General features: G+C 51.5%; 1 protein-coding gene across 1 annotated transcript; it reads right to left on the reverse strand.

Moving 5' to 3' along the window:
* Positions 1-31: 31 nt before the first annotated feature.
* Positions 32-15,955, reverse strand: PHYSODRAFT_479380 (hypothetical protein; the record flags this gene model as incomplete). The annotated part of the gene is made up of 14 exons (XM_009520951.1): positions 32-4,435; positions 4,513-4,659; positions 4,729-6,888; positions 6,968-7,924; positions 8,009-10,155; positions 10,496-14,111; positions 14,183-14,445; positions 14,520-14,835; positions 14,910-15,050; positions 15,137-15,201; positions 15,302-15,377; positions 15,462-15,523; positions 15,633-15,764; positions 15,865-15,955. 14 exons carry the CDS (start codon positions 15,953-15,955, stop codon positions 32-34), a joined length of 14,577 nt encoding a protein of 4,858 aa, XP_009519246.1.
* Positions 15,956-16,017: the final 62 nt, after the last annotated feature.

The raw sequence follows: 16,017 nt of genomic DNA on the forward strand, positions 1-16,017 counted from the left end.
CTTGATATGCAAAATGCAGCTCCATGCTTGTCTAGGACGGCACGTGGAAGACGGAGCTGGAGACGATGTTCTGGCGGCAAATGGGGCACGACGGGCGCGGCAGCTGCTCGACGCAGGACGCGCAGTAGATGTGGCCGCACGGGATCAGGACGCGGTTCACCTTGCTCTCCAGGCACACGGCGCACACGAGCGAGTCCTGCACCTCCTTCTTCTCGCGAATGGCGGCATCGATCTGTGCGGCAGCTGCACGTCGCCCCGCCTCCGCCACCTCCAGCCGACGCTGCAGGCGCAGATTCTCGGCCATCAGGTCTTCAAAATTCGTGTCTAGCGTCACATTCAGGCGCGACAATAGATCGTTGACCGCCGACAAGACGTTCGATTTAGAGACCGCGGACGTAGGAGCCTTCACCTGCGAAAAGCCGGACGCAATTGCTCCATCCTGCGACTCCGACGCGACGGCCACCACCGATGCTGGCAACGCAATGTTGCCCGAGTGGCTGGGCACGACAGTGCCCTCTGCTGGATGCTCGCTAGTCGCGGTGTGACCCCCACTGCTGGTTCCAATGCGAGCCGACCGGAAGAAGTACAATTGGGTAGCAAGTAGCGACCGAGTCGATGAGCTGGTCACCTTGACTTCAAACTGACTCACACCCGCGACGTCGCTGGGCTGCTCCCGCAAGATTTTGCCGAAGCAAAGCGTCCCGCTTTCGTCCTCCACCGCCACAAGCTCTCCAGGTAAACACGAGCGCAACGGAGCCAGCTCGACATTAGCGCAGTCCACCTCGGACAGCGGCTGGCCTAGTACCCCGCGAAGTTTCTCGACGATTAGCACGGGGTCTTCGTAGATATCAAGCAGCTGCAGCACGCGAGGAATCTCAACTTCGTCACACGTCAATATAGACTCAAGGACGGAGCAATCCTGCAGCACGCCACCGAGGAGCTGGTTGATGCATCTGGCCACCAAATGGCTCGCCCGCATTCCCATCTCCGAACGAGCTTCGAGCGTGCGCTTGGCAATGTAGATGCGCCTCCGCGTCTGGTCCAAGAACGACAGGCTTCCCTGGCGCGCGGTCTTGGTAACGTCGATTCGACGAGCGGGGAAATCGAGCTTCGCAATGAACCGCGAGTGCAGCTCCGTCACGCAATCCACTTCGTACGTCGCCAAGTTCACGATGCGTTGGTTCAGGTCTTCAAAGTCAGGGATGAACCCAAACGCATCGTTGGACGACGCCTTCTGCTGCTGGGCTGTGATGATTTTCCGTAGCCCGTCCGCAAACTGCTGCGAGGCCAACACGCTGTTAAAGTGCGCGACGTCGTCGCGCGCAATCATCTCGGTCGGATTCCCCTCTCCATCTAGCTCTTCGGTCACGACACTTGTAAGCCCAGGCACGCCCAATATCTTGCAACACCTTGTACTGATCCGAGGGTGCACAACGTGCAGCTCCGTGAGGTCGATACTAGAGCACAACGCAGCCGAATCGTTGTACGCCATCAGGAGCATCGACTGCATGACTGCCGTGCTTGATGGAAGGAAGATGGCATTTTTCTCTTCGAGCGAGAGTCGATGGCTGGATTCGCTAATGGCAGTAGCGAGGAGGTCGACTGCGCGTGCCGATGCGATCAGCTCGTTCAAGTTCAGCGGATGGCCACAACATTCTTCGTTCAGATCACGCAGCAAACGTATGTAGTCGATCACTTCAGGTACTTCTTTCGAGCCCATGTGTCGGAACAGCGCGTCGTACGCGCCGAAAGCGCGAGGTACCTCAAACATCAGTGGCGATAAATTTTCGCCTAAATGGAAGAACAGACGGGAACCCTTGACGAGAGTTGATCCAACTGGGATGACTGCTGCTGTTGTGAGTCGTTGCTGTGTTTCCCTGCTCAACTCGCTCCAGTGCTCCTGCAGAAACTTGAAGATCGCTTGGAAAACTTCGACCATCGGTAAGAAGAACTGCCAATCCAACGACCTTGATGACACTGCGCGGTCGCCATTCGTAATTGACAGCAAATGCGCTACGACTTGGTCCTGCGGGGGCGGCGACTGAATTCCCAGCCGACTGTAAAGAACGCGTGGAGGTAGGGCCGCGTTGGCTAGAATCGGCATCGTCGAGTACACAAGTGCCTGATCTTCAGGGGTGGCACACTCGGAATACTTTCGCACAACAGAGCGCGGTGTAAATTGCCCTCGTTGTCTCTCCGAGAAATCCTGACTAGCTCCACTCAAGTTGTCGGGCGTACTTGCTGCTTCGTACACCGTGGCTGGGACGAAAGCTAGCGGTGCAATTCTGTCGAAAAATGACCGTGATCGATCAAATTTGTCAAAGTTTTGCACGAAGTATTGGTGCAGTGTTGTGATCAGGTGTTCATCCTCAGAGATCAGCACTTGTTTGCCTGAGCACTGGCCATCAATGCGTTGAGCGCACTCCACAAAAATCTCGACAGTCACTTCAGCTTGCAGTCCGATCTCGGTCATCAACTCGAGCCATTCGGTCGTCCTATAGCGCTGAGCAGGAAATTTACCGGGAACGCCTTCATAAATTGCAGCGAGAACACTGTTGCGCGGATCACAGTAGACGCTGGCAGGGAAATAGCTTCCTCTTTCACCCTCTTCACTGCGGAACAACGGTGATGTCCGCAGTAGAGCTGTCAGCTCGGCACTACCGCGCAACGATTGCCACTTTTGAAGGAGGATTTGTAGTATCTGGTCTTGTTGAGATTCCAGCATCTCATTGTACATCGGCAGCACGTAGATCAAGAGTTTGCTGTCGCTCATTTCCTCCACACCAAGTTCCTTGTAGAACGCATTCAAACGGGGATTGCTCTTGAGGAAACGCTGCTGGGCATTGGGTGGCAATGGCATGTCCGTCAGGTTGAGGCCTGGTGGGATGAGGAAGAAATCTTGCTCGCCGTGAATGGCACAAGGAACGTTTCCAATGTTCACGAAAATTGGCAACCGTTTCAGTCTTTCGATTTGCATGCGGTTGTAGCCTCCATTGGTGTCTCCATTGTGACTGAAAAACTCAGCGATCAGCACTGCATTGTCCTCGCTGAGTTCTCCCCAGCGTAATGCCTCCCAGTCCGAAGCAAAAATCCCGTCTAGAACAGTCAAACCCAAATCAACACTACGCGGGACAATGTCGCTCTCTTGGCCACTAAGATACGCGAGTTCCATCATTGAGATATTCAAGTCGGACAGAACGCTATGAAGCGTCTCGCGACTGCAAAACTCGTGGGATTCGTCTTCGACAGGATAAACTGGCACGGCAAACCCTTCACTAATTTCTGCAGTTTCAGCACCATCTGCGTCTTCATCACTGAGATTATCCAAGGCCAACGAAATGGAGTGAGGTGAGAGCACCTCTCCAACAGCATCGCGATCACCATCCGACAAACTTTCGAGGTTCGTTGAGTACTCGTCGTTCGGCAGTGCAGGGGATGGGATGTCTTCCAATTGAACCGATAATGCTGTTTCCTCGGCTTCGCCAGACAAGCCATCAGACTCAGCTTCAGCTTCTTCGTCACCACCCTCTTCCTCATCTGATTCCTTGTCACCATCAACTTCCTCGTCAGAGTATATATCGTCGGCTTCTTCTTCTTCCTTTTGAAACTTTGCTGAAGTTAACTCCATCAGCCTTTTACGTTCGGCGTCAAACTCGGCCATTTTTCGCTCTTGCTGCATTGCAGAAGCCTGAAACGACTCCGCAAGTCGCGAGGATACGTCACTATCTGCCGAGCCGTCCCAAACGCAAACAGCCATGTCCATTCTGCCGCAAGAAACCAGTCGCGAACCTTTCACGGGAATAAGCGGCCAGGAAGCAAAATAACCCAATGATCGACGCTCGAAATGCACAACTTGCCAGAAACGATACAGCCACAGCTCGTCGATCTCAATAGGCGAGCTTGGATCCCACTCAACAATGGCTTGGCTCTTCCAGGATGACGGCAGCACTCGTTCAATGTTGTCCGAAAGGGTCTTAATCGAGAAAGACGTCAGCCCAAAAACGCTTGTAAAGCGAGTGTCCGAGAAATACTTAGCCAGTCGACGTGAGGCGGCTAATGACACAAATAAATGGCCAAGCGGGCGAAGCAGCTCGATCTGGTTGAATGAAGCTAGCACGTAGCTTGTGCGACGTTGATTCACTCGAAGCACGCCAATACTTCCGTCTTCCAGTGGCAACAAAGAGAGCCCATGGAATTCGGTCCAGACAGGGTCCATGTCACTAGGCAAGGGGGACGGCAAGTCGCTCAAACAATACTCCAACAGGGACAGACAGATATCTGAGTGAACCTCAGAACTGCTCACACTTCTCAAGAAGCGTCGCATAACCTTTGGTGTGACGGCATACATGCGCGACGGCAGAAGACGTGAGCAATCTTGAAGAATTCTTGTTGGGGCATCAAACGCTGGGAAGTGGAGCTGAGCAAACGATGACACCTGCATACGCACACGTCAAACCAACATCAATACCTTGATCTCAACATGATAAGACCCAGCATCCGTCAGGGTATTACCTGAATGTTCATGCCGCGTAAATCAAGCTGATAGCCACTTCCCAAAGCACGAAAGTTACCGTCGGTACACAAAAACAACTCCCGCGCGCCGATGGAATGGAATGTATGAGCCTGCACCAGAGCTCCCAACTCTTGTTTTTCCCCTCGCTGAAGCACAAGAAACGGTCGTTAGCGTTCAAAAAGGGAAATATGACAATCCAATGGCCTGGAACTTACCTTTTGAAGCGTTGGCCAGATGTTATAGAGCGACTTCGGGAAAGAGTTTTCATAGCGCCGTTTTGCTACCAGGAGTAGCTTGATGTAGGCACCTGAGGCTCCATCTTCTAACAGAATACGATTCCACCCAGCTGCAACCTGTTGCTCACTTCCACTTGCGCCAGTAGCAGCTCCTTCTCTGCTGATTTGGTTTGAAGACGCTGTCAACGTGAGCTGTTTGTCCTTTATGGACTTCTTGAAACAACCATTGATATGGACGGGAAGTCCCACTTGCTGGTGAGTATCTACAATCTTGTAGACGTGTCCGCGTAGTCGGGGAGCTGGGCTGCCGTCACGAAAGATATGGCACGCAACACTGACGTAAGGAGTGGAATGAAGCATTTCATGCACTGGGCTGCACGCCAGGTCACGACTCCTTCCCAACCCGATGTTATCCGCGAACAACCATGTGTCTCGGTATTGGCGGTTTTCCAACTCCAGGTTAACCACGAACTCCATTTGGTTCTCAGGGATGACAGGACTCTTGAAAAAACTTTGCAGCGAGAATTTTTTCTTCCACTCCTGGTTTTGACGAGTCATGTTGCGTTTCCGTAACGTGGCATCGGGCGAGTCGAGACATACCTCGCCATGGCAGTGAGACGCAAACTCGGACTCCTTACCCACGCTCCACACCGAGATGCGGTGGACTGACTCCGTGAAAATCAACGTCTGGTACAGCTGCGACTTGAGATAAGACACTAGTTTGTCGGCTTTTCTGGTATCCAACACATAGGACGACACAGCTGACCCCGTTTTCCGCCAGGGAAATCGAATCATCGTACTTTGTGTTCCTCGAGAAACATTGCTTGGGCATGCAGGAAGAGTTGTAAAAGGCAGCAACTGATCCGGATACCGAACAAAATCTTGACCCAGTACCTCGTATCGTCGCCCGATGCTTTTTGGTCGCCCTGACGATGACGCCGAGACTGCAACAGCTCCCGCAGAAGAGGAGAGATAACACCCGGTTGGATCTAAAATGTAGAAGCCATCTCCACTGAGAATCTGCATACAATCTGACACGAGGAATCCGCACAGCAGTCCTGCCCGCGAAGACTCCCCGTGGAACAAGTTGTTGACGTCGTCTTCGCTCAGCACCATATCGTGAATGTGGATACACAGGGCTTCATCCTGCAGAGGTTGGAGCGACGGCTGAATCACGCGCTGCGACGAGTGGTGACGATTATCCAAAAAGAAGTCCACTTGAGAGCCTCCAAATCGCTCAGCTGCAAGAATTGTCTCCCAGAGGAACGCACGATACCATTCTGCTCGAGGAGGAAGCACATTCTGCAGCGCAGCGGCAGGTGGGCACACAACACGACGGCTAGTTACCGATGTCTGCGCGAGTTTCGAGTGCAACGACACAGCACCCAATATGCGTGCTACATCCTTCGGCACTCTCTTCGATACAAACGTCGCTCCTCGCCGAACTTCTCGCGATTCGTTCCATTCCATGTCGTCAAAGGTCAGCTGAAGAGCTGGGATTAGCCGATTCGAGTGGTCGAGTAATACCATCTCCTGCGCCGCAAACGAGTTGAGAGCCGTCTCCAATGACGACGTGTCCTCCCCGACAATGCCATATATTTTTATGCATGCCGTAACTTGCATCTCGTCCAGAACTTTGTGTCGTGGGAGCCTCATGATAGCCTCCAGATAATCGACAGTAGTAAACTTTTCTTTCAGACCAAAGGAAGCAAGAAGTGATCGCGGGATGATGTGCTCACTTGGGCAGCAATACAGCAAAGGCTCCAGGCTAGCGTCGGCCTCTACAGCGATTTGACACGGATATGCAAACCTGTTGCCTGTCCAAACCCACATTGCATTCGCGAGTTTGCGATACACTGGAGACGCCGTCCAGCCCTCCTCATTTGACAGTCGATGACCTTCAAGCTCCTCGTACATCTCGTGTACTTCCGATAAAGGGAAACGCCAACTCGAAGTCTTCGACGGCACCACTTCTCCAGTGTGAACTTTGTGGCGATGGGCTTCCCATTTCATACCAATTGCCTCGAGCTGTTTTGCTATCACCAACGAGTCGACTTGCTCTTTCCACCCAAAGGCAGCGATGAGTTGCTCCGATGTCAACTCGCCGTCAAGGATATCCATCGTGGACGAACAAAACCACTGTCAACCATGCATGCATCGGATGAGAATATTAGTGAGGTGTTCATATCTGCTGAAGGAAACAAAAAAGTGTACGTACCGCGTCCTTGAGTGGCCTCATGTTCGAAGCGCTTGAGAAGCGATTGCTACCCCTTTCAACTAAACTTTTCCACGGCATGGCAGGGTCTGGTGCTTCGAGACGGACGGGCAACCACTGCACTTCGGATAAGTCTGCCACAATATCCTGTAAAGCTCGCCGACTTTCACCATCATCTTCCTGCTGGAGGTCGTCACCTGATGTTGACCCCGACATCATATCATCGAAGCGCTCGTTGACAATCGTCAGCAAGCTGTGTGCCTTGAGTAGTGCTAAGCCAGCGGAATCTTCGCTATCTTCTTCCGACATTGCTTCGATAGAACGTGCACTTTCCAACACTGCATGGCACGATAACCCCGTGCGAAGCCCCAGAGTGCGCAGAATCTCAACGATCGGTTGGGTTGAAAACGCTTGGGCAGGAAGACTGTTCTCGCCCACTAATTCACTTAGAGCACTCACAGTAGGATCATGAAGCTGGTTCACTGCCCGAAAAACCCGTTTTCTGGATGGGATAACAGCATGGGTTCTGATAACTTCCCGGAATCGTGAATCATTGCGCTGGTGGAACGGAAGCATCTCTAGCGCGCTGACCAACACAGAATCTACCAAGTCACTGTCTTGAGCTTCCAATCTCGACAACTGAGGAAAAACATGATCCAGCAAAACTTTTGTGTTGCTCCATTCCTCGAGCCCGCAATCTCGTACGAACCTTCTCGTCACGTCCTTCTCAACCCGAAAAAATGACTCGTCAAGAATCCTGGGATCAGCATCTTCATCAGGTACATAGCCACCTCGCCTTAAACTCACGAAATTCACATCTGGAGTGAGCTGAGCCTCCGTCACTTTTACAACCGGTCTCGCGTGCACTGGAAATATTGGCAGCTCGAATAATATAGGCTGGTAATCGTTTGCCACCGCATCAAATGAGTTGTGAGAGAAGAAGCCACACAACACCTGTCGCTCGGCTGCTGTCGTTGCAGCAAATATTTCGTCGAAGCTTTGCCTCTCGTGGCGGAACTGATAGCGACTCAAGGCTGCCAGCACGCCATTTGAGCTCAACTTAAACGCGTGCTTGTGTGCTAGTAACCACTGCACAATCTTCTCGCCGCTGACGTACGACGTATCAACCATATAAATTCCGACTTTCCCGAGGGCTTGCTGTAGTTGACGAAGTAACTCTGGCACCACTGGAGCTGCTTCGGAATGAGGGAGAACGAGACTAACGTTTGCAGAAAGGCAAACCCAGCGATTTCCGTCGTCGCAGACGATGGGAACCAGCGGCCACTTCATGAAGACTTGGGGTAGCTGCTCAATCGTTGATAACTGAGTCTCAACATACGCCCATAGCTGTCGTATCCAGTACGTTTTTGATTGGAGCGCCATATCCAGAGAAGTCGACTCGAGAGTAAATATGCCTTCTTGGACATTTCTCCAACAGCGACCTAGAATGTGAGGCAAGAAAGTATCTAGGATAGCTGCGAGATCCACCAGATTGAGATTCGAATTTTCGTACACCAAAGGAACTTGGTCAAAGACCGATTTGAACTCCTTGCGCACCACACGGTGCGGGAACTCATCCAGGAGTTGTTCTTCCATTGCATTCCCGAAAAAGTAGGTCAGTTGCTGTGTTCTTGGATCGGTATCACCGCTCAGGTTTTCAGCGAAACAAATGGTTCCAAACTTCCCGTCTTTCAGAGGCAATAGCGGCAGTTGGTTGAGAGCTCGAACAGCCGAGGGGTCTAACTGTCCGTGACAATCCGATATGCAGAACTGAATAACTCGCTTGAGGACATCTTGATCAAGCTTTGGCAGGAAGTTTCCCTGCCGAGTTAGCTGTCGAAAAAATCGGGGCGTCATGGCTCCATAGACAGCGTCAAGCTCAATCAATAAGTTGCGCAGTGCTACTGGCAGCAGCACTGTTGCTAACGAAGCCGTTCCCAGCGCAGTTTCTAGTGCTTTCCAGTCGGCGAGGCTGTCGTTCACTAAAACCGAAGCACCTGGGGTGACGGATTTCCTTGTAGGCTCTGAGGACGCATTGTCCTCCGATTGCCTGATTGACGAGAAGAACACTGGGCGGTTCTTCATGATCCGAAAGAGCTCGAGAGCAATGACATCCCATGGGCTCGCAGGTAGCTTTGTCGGGAAAAATGACAAATACTGAGATGAGTCTACCTCACACATCGCTTTTGCTTCCAACAGGAATGTTAGATAAGCAGGAGCAACTGCATCCACCAAGAGACTAGCATTCCATTCCGAGCGGAGCTTTCCATCACCGGTCATATCGTCACCATGCCAAATATCACGTCGGTTCGAGGACAGCTCAAAGTATCCATTGATGTGGACCGGCAAACCAACACGAACTGGGAGAGGCAAAAAGCAAAATGCCCTTCCTTCCGTCGCTACTCCATTAATACGACCGGCAATTCCGACCCAAGGAATAAGCTTGAGGGACTCGTTTTCAGCAGCACAAGCCATCTCACGTGCTTTCCCACCCCCGATCTGGTTGCAAACCAAGTATTTTTCGGTAGTCGTTTCCATATGATCGTCCTTCGACTCCACCAACCTTTCATCCACCACATTGTCAATTTCCCCACCGAAAAGGCGGTACGATTCTTCGAGTTGTTTCTGCTGTTGTCGACGGATGTGGAGAACCTGAGTCACGGACGGCAGTTCTTCTGCCGGCGTTGATCTCAAGCGCGCGTAAAAATCTCTCTTGGCAGATAATTCAGTCGTTCGTGGCATGGTTCCGGGTACCTCGTCATTTCTCATGAACCGATCAATCTTTCGCCACGCCTCGCCACGATCCTCTTCCGGCACTTCAGCCCCGTAAAGAAGCACTGGGGGCTGGTCAGCATCCGATTGGAGGTACACGTCCACTTTTCGAACGTTGCGAAGGAACAGCATTGTGTCGATGATCGATGTCTGGAAGCTCTTGAACAAATCCACGATCTCGTTGTGAGAATAACCTCGGCGTTTGATTTCGCTGCTTTCTGCCAGAGCGCTGCTACGAAGCGGGAATCGAAACAAGGTGCCATTGTAATGGTGCTCTAAGTCGCACCCAAACACGTTCTTGAAAGGTGCAAACTGATCGGGAAACTGCCTCACGATGTTCGCGTTAGCGAAACGAATCTTGATACCCGGGTTTGCAGCTGAAATGCCAGGCAGGTGCGTTGCATGCGGATCGAACATCACTACATATCAAAAGAACCAGCAGTCGTTAATAAACATGTTTGCCATCAGAGTATGAGCCAGGTCTAAACGTACCGATAGATTTGGCCGATACAATTGAAGGCAAGTCCGTAAAGTGGTAGACCGAATTGAATCCCAGTCCAAATCGTCCTGTAGTGGCCGCCCGTTGAAGCTTGCTGGCTTGGCCAATGCGAGCTAGATGGATAAAATCTCCGTCGCTGAACTCAGCATCATTGTACTGGCACACATAACATCACCGTAAGAATACGAAATTCAACACCCAACGACAACGGATACGTACACAATACAGTGACGGTCCTTGCCACTTTGCCATGGCGGGACTTAGAAGTGAGGAAGTTCCATACGTGCAGCTGTTATACAGAACGCACACACGAGTAGCGCCTGCGTCGTCTGCGTTTTGAATGAGCTCGCTGATAATATTCGGTCCGTCTGGATACTGCTCAAGTATATGCGCAATTCGCTTCGTCAGTGCTTCGGTCTGACCAAACGCCTCCACATCACCTTCACCGCCGAACGACATAGCCTCGTGGCCACTCTCACTTAACAGCTGGCTTCGCAAGGAGCGAGATCCGATTTTTGCAGCCACTTCATTTGAAATCTTGGGATGAATAAATCGCGTGGACGTTGAGGAGTTCTCGTAGTCGCACTTGTCTAGCCATGGCGCGTCGTCATACGTTAAGTTCGCCGCAAACTCAAGAACACCGTTTCGGTTCGGAGCGAACAACTCGTAGTCGGAGTGATGCTGGAGTGTGTCACTTATCAACTGGATTAAACCGATCACCGTTGCCAGTCTGTCACTCGATAAAGGAGCAGCAGCCTTTTCATCATCATCATCATCTGTAGAGGCATCAGCCTGGCCTTCCTTGTATATTGTTCCAAGAACATGTACGTAGTCTGGTAGGGCGAATCTCTCTCGAACACCAATCGCACGTAAGAATGGCCTGAAGTGGAGTAACTCGTTCGGAATCGTATACAAATACGGTTCCGCGTTCACAACCGCTACGGCTGCCACCTGGTTTGACGACACAAAGCGGTCTCCAACCCACACATACTTGCCGTTTCCAGAAAGAATGGTCAACACCTGATTGCGGCGATCTACCCCCTCAGTCTCGAAGAATGTTGATAGGATCTGGTATATGCTGTAAACTGCGGACCAAACCACGTGCGTATCTCCATCGGTCTCACTTTTCGAACCGCCCACTGTTTGTGTCTGACGTTCATCAAACAGTCGTGAGATTTCCTTCAGCTGAAAAGCGACCGTCTCAACCGGTAGACGTTTATCCCACCCTAGCACGCCTCGTAAGACCTCTGAATGTACTGGACACTTCATAATGTGGAATTGAGATGAGCAGAGCCACAGATGCTTTGTTGGCCGAGACTGCTCCGGTGATGCGACAACTATTCGTTGTCCTTGCTTGTACCACGGTGCAGCACGGTGCGGCTTTTCCTCACACACAGGAATCCACGTAATAATCGCCAGCTTCGCCTTGAAATCGTCAATTTCAGCTTGTTCCATCACTTGCCCCTCCAGCTCTTCAGGTGTTGGCATGCTCTCATCATGCATCGTATCGAGCCCACGCAAACGATCATCGCCTAAAAAGTTTCGCAAGAAGCGGATGCCCTTATTATTTTTCTTGGCTGTCTTCTGCGCTTTCCGTTGACGTGTTGCTGGGGTTACCAGTTGTTCCATGTGCGCGTCTATATATTGGAAGAATTTGACTGACCGGGAGCGCAGTTTGTTGCACATTTCGCCAAGCTCCGTTTCTTCGATAGCTCCATCACTACCAGCCGTTATTTTCATCTGATCACCTTCCAAGGAGACTGCCAGCGACAAAATGGACCGACGTGACAGTGTACGCTGCAGACCTATTGACCTCAATGCGGAAAGTGGCTGAGGGTCTTGAAGCTCAAGAGCCGGGAAAAACGACTCGTCCATAATGTCCATGAATTCGTCAATTTCAGGGTCATACAGGTCATCGATCGACTTCAGATCTCCCGTCATTGTCGGGAAGATAGCCGCACTCTCCACGATGCTCGACAGAGTGCCGTCGGTATCTTGCCCTAGCAGCGTCGTTAATTCTGCCAGTAGCTGACACACAAACCTTACACGCACTTTTGGATCAATGCGATCAAAGCGAGGAATTAGATGTTTCGCAAAAAACTCCACCTTGGAGACCCGTCGAACGCCCATCCGTGTCAAAAATTCCACTAGGGCGGAATCGCCTTCGTTTACAAAAACAAAATTGTCGTCCAGGAGTTTGGGGGCAATGCCCATACACAATCGCGGCTCTTGGTGTTTTTCCTTAATCTCTGCCAGCGATACGAACGAGGGGGATACATTGTTTTCGAAAATTGCTTCAGCGTCATCATCATCCACCCATTGTACACCGCGATCTCCAACGCCACGAACAGCTCGGAACCCTTGAAATATTGGGAGAGTGCAGCAGATCTGTTTATGGCTCTCGCGAACGTCCTCATTCATTCCAGATACTAAAAATTTCAATAACTGATCCCGGTCACGTTTGTCGGTACGTTCGAATAGCTTCTCCACTCGGGTTGGCAGCGACATACCCCCTGTGCCTAGAATGGCTCCAATGCACGACAGCACTCCAGCAGAAGTAGGCTGATGAATGTACTGCCATACGTCCGGGTTGGGCTGGAAAGACGCAAATATGTTTGGGAGGAGTAGGCGCACTTGCAAATTTTGCAAGCACCGGAGACAGCCATCAGGGATAAGCTCGGCACTCAGCACACCTGCGGACACAGTCAGCTGCGCCAACGCGTGTGACGACGTTGGTACAATCGGCCACTTATCCTTAAACGCAGCGAGATGGTCACTTTTGCCAATATATTTCCAAAGTTGTCGGAACCATTCCTCGTTTGGTGCACCCTCTTCGATTGCCTTTTCATCCCAAGACACTGTCAACTTTCCAAACCAAGCATCAGGTAATATCACTGCCAGCATATCTTCAAAACCTTGGTAGTCCAGCTTCTGCACATTAAGGCCCACTGAGGCAGCTTCAGACGAAAGTAGTGCGATTCCGCTTGAATCGATTGCTTCAATATTCACCAAATGACCTCGCGCTTTCTTCAGCAACTCCAATTCTTCACGCGTTGGGATGAAAAATGGGGTACTAGCTCCTTGTTCGTTCACTATGGATGGATTCGGATTCTGAAGCAACCAATTGAGAGCTGTTTCCACTCCATTACTCCCTGCGACTGTAAGTGCGTAAACGGCATGCTGGCGAGAAAATCCCATCGCACTCAGGTATTCGAGCTCGTTGGGATCGAAACTGGAGCGGCTTTCAAACGTTCGAAGAGTTCCATCAGCGACTGGCAGAAGCCTTACTCCGACGAGAGCATTTAGTCGATCTGGTTCCAAATCACTCAATATAAACCTCAACAGGCACTCGACAGCTTTGCAATTGCCTGCATGGCAAGAACTGTTGGTCTTGTATGCTTCTCTCAAGCGTTGAGGCTCAACGTACGACGGTATTGTCCCCGTCCTCAACAGTACACGCTCAAGATCTTCAGTCAGGTTCCTGACAACAGGGAAACCGTCATCAATCAACAGCTGCTCCAGCTGCTTCGAGCTCGAGTAACTGCTGCGAACAATCATACTCTCCATGGGAGACACCCAACGGCCACCTCCAACCTCACTGTACAAACAAGGTTTACTGCGAATCAACGAGAAAAAAGCGTATGTCAGCGAGTCCCAGGGAGCCGGCGGCAGTGCTTGAGGCAGCAATTGGGCGTGCTGTTCTGGCTTCATCTCTTGGGTGTCCGCTAAATGCACGATCGCTCGAGCATAGCACGGGGCGATGACATCGCGAAGCAAGGCAATGTTCCATTCGGCGCGAAGAAGGCCGTCACCACTTAGTCCGTCTCCAAACCAAATATCGCGGCGGTTCGAAGAGAGCTCAAAGTACCCATTTACCTGAAAATGATAGAGACACAGTTAGTACAAGTCATATCAAGAATTTTATCCGAAGGCGAGTGGGTACTTACGTGCACAGGCAAGTACGTATGCGTTGGCAACGGCAAAAAGCAAAACGCCAAGCCAGTCATAGCGGATTTTGCTGCATCAGTGCTCTTTAGTACAGCCACCCCACCCCACGGTACTAGACGCTGGTTCGCATTAGCGGGGTCGCAAGCTATCTTGGTGCATCCTCCTCCACCCAACTGATTTATGATCAGATACGTGTACTCTTTCGTCTGACTGACGGCAAAGTCGGAAGCTTTAATCTTCAGCGGATAGTCGCAGATTATACCTGCAAAGTTAGTGGAGAAATATGTTAGTAGTTGTTCAGCGATTGGGGTTGCACTCCTAGCAACGCAGCAATACCATCGGTCGAGAAGCGCTGCGTGGAAGCAAGGCCAGTGGAGCCTAGACTAGTGTGCTGGAGCGAGCGTTTCGCTTCAATTTCTTCTGTCATGTTCGTGATCGATGCTTCCTGAAGAACAGTCGGGGCTTCTTCACCAGCCCGCCACTCCGAGACCGATATTTTGCACACATTGCGCAGAAACAGCAGTACAGTCGGTAAACTATCTGCGAACTCCTTCAGCATTTCCGCCATTTTGGCGGGCGTTTGAGCACGATTGGAGAGCTTGCTGCGTTGAGCTTGATCTTCAGTTCGAAGTGCAAGGCGAAAAATCGTCCCCTTCAAAAGCGAAACAACAAATAATTAGCCCAGGGTTCAGCAGTGCAGTACGATAGTAAAGACAGCTCCCCCACCGAAAAAGGCTCAGAGAAGTTGCACCCGAAGCATCGGAATGGGGCAATTTGATCAGGAAAGTTGTTCACCAAATCAGGATGTGCAATGTAGTCGATCATTTTGCCTGGGTTACTTGGGTTCACGTTCGGCAGATGACACGCCTAAATAACGATGAATAAGGCCGGTGTACATAACAATGCCTGTGTCAGGATCTCTTCTGCATCGCCAATATCCAGGCGAGTCGCACCTGCGGGTCGAAGAAGACTAGCTGCGAGCCACTGACAAACGTCGGTAGGTCTGTGACGTGATACACTGCACGAGAGCCAAGAAGAACCAACAACATTTTAGCACTAGCTGGAAAAACGATCGCTCGAGCCACTTTACAAATGTCCATCCCTCAACAGGGACGTACCCGAGTTAAAGCCGACACCGAAGCGCCCAGTCTTCCACCCCTTCGAGTTGTCTTTCTTCAACGAGTCTCCAATGCGCTGCGCATCCAGTTTACAGCCACTCACTAAGCGCGTATCCTACGACAACAGAATATCCAGCCCAGCAGTGTTTCCTGCACTCACCTGAATCGACTGGAAGTCGGCGTCAGTGAACGTGGCGTTGTTGTGCACCAACAGCGACGGACCTGAACACACCAGCAGCACCAACAATACCGTAGCTGCCAGTCAGCATACAAATACCAGTACAAATGGCACCTGGGGGAGCCCTCAAGAGGTAGCAGGACGTCTCCCGACCTTGAAACGACCCGAGCTTCTCGTACGCGAGCCCCGTGGAGGCGTGCTGGCGGTAGTCCAGACACAAGTTCACCTCAGTGGCCCCAGCGTCGTCGGCGTTCTGCACCATCTCCTTGAAGATCGATGTGCCCTCTACAAGGCGCAACAAGGAGAAGAACAACCCATAAGAAAGATCAGTTGCATGAGATCCCCTCCTCTTCGCAGCAGCTGCGACTGAGGGCGGGAGACGCACCTGGGTAGTTGCGTAGGATCTCGCGGATGCGCACCGTCAGGTCGATCTTCTGCCCGAAGTCATCGCCAAAGTACACGTCCGCGTCCACCATTGCGGCTCGCCCGGCGACCAAAAGACTTGAAAGAAAAGGACGAAATCAGAATATGAAAAAGG

The sequence above is a fragment of the Phytophthora sojae genome (assembly GCF_000149755.1).
Source record: "Phytophthora sojae unplaced genomic scaffold PHYSOscaffold_2, whole genome shotgun sequence".
NCBI classification, from domain to species: Eukaryota; Oomycota; class Peronosporomycetes; order Peronosporales; family Peronosporaceae; genus Phytophthora; species Phytophthora sojae.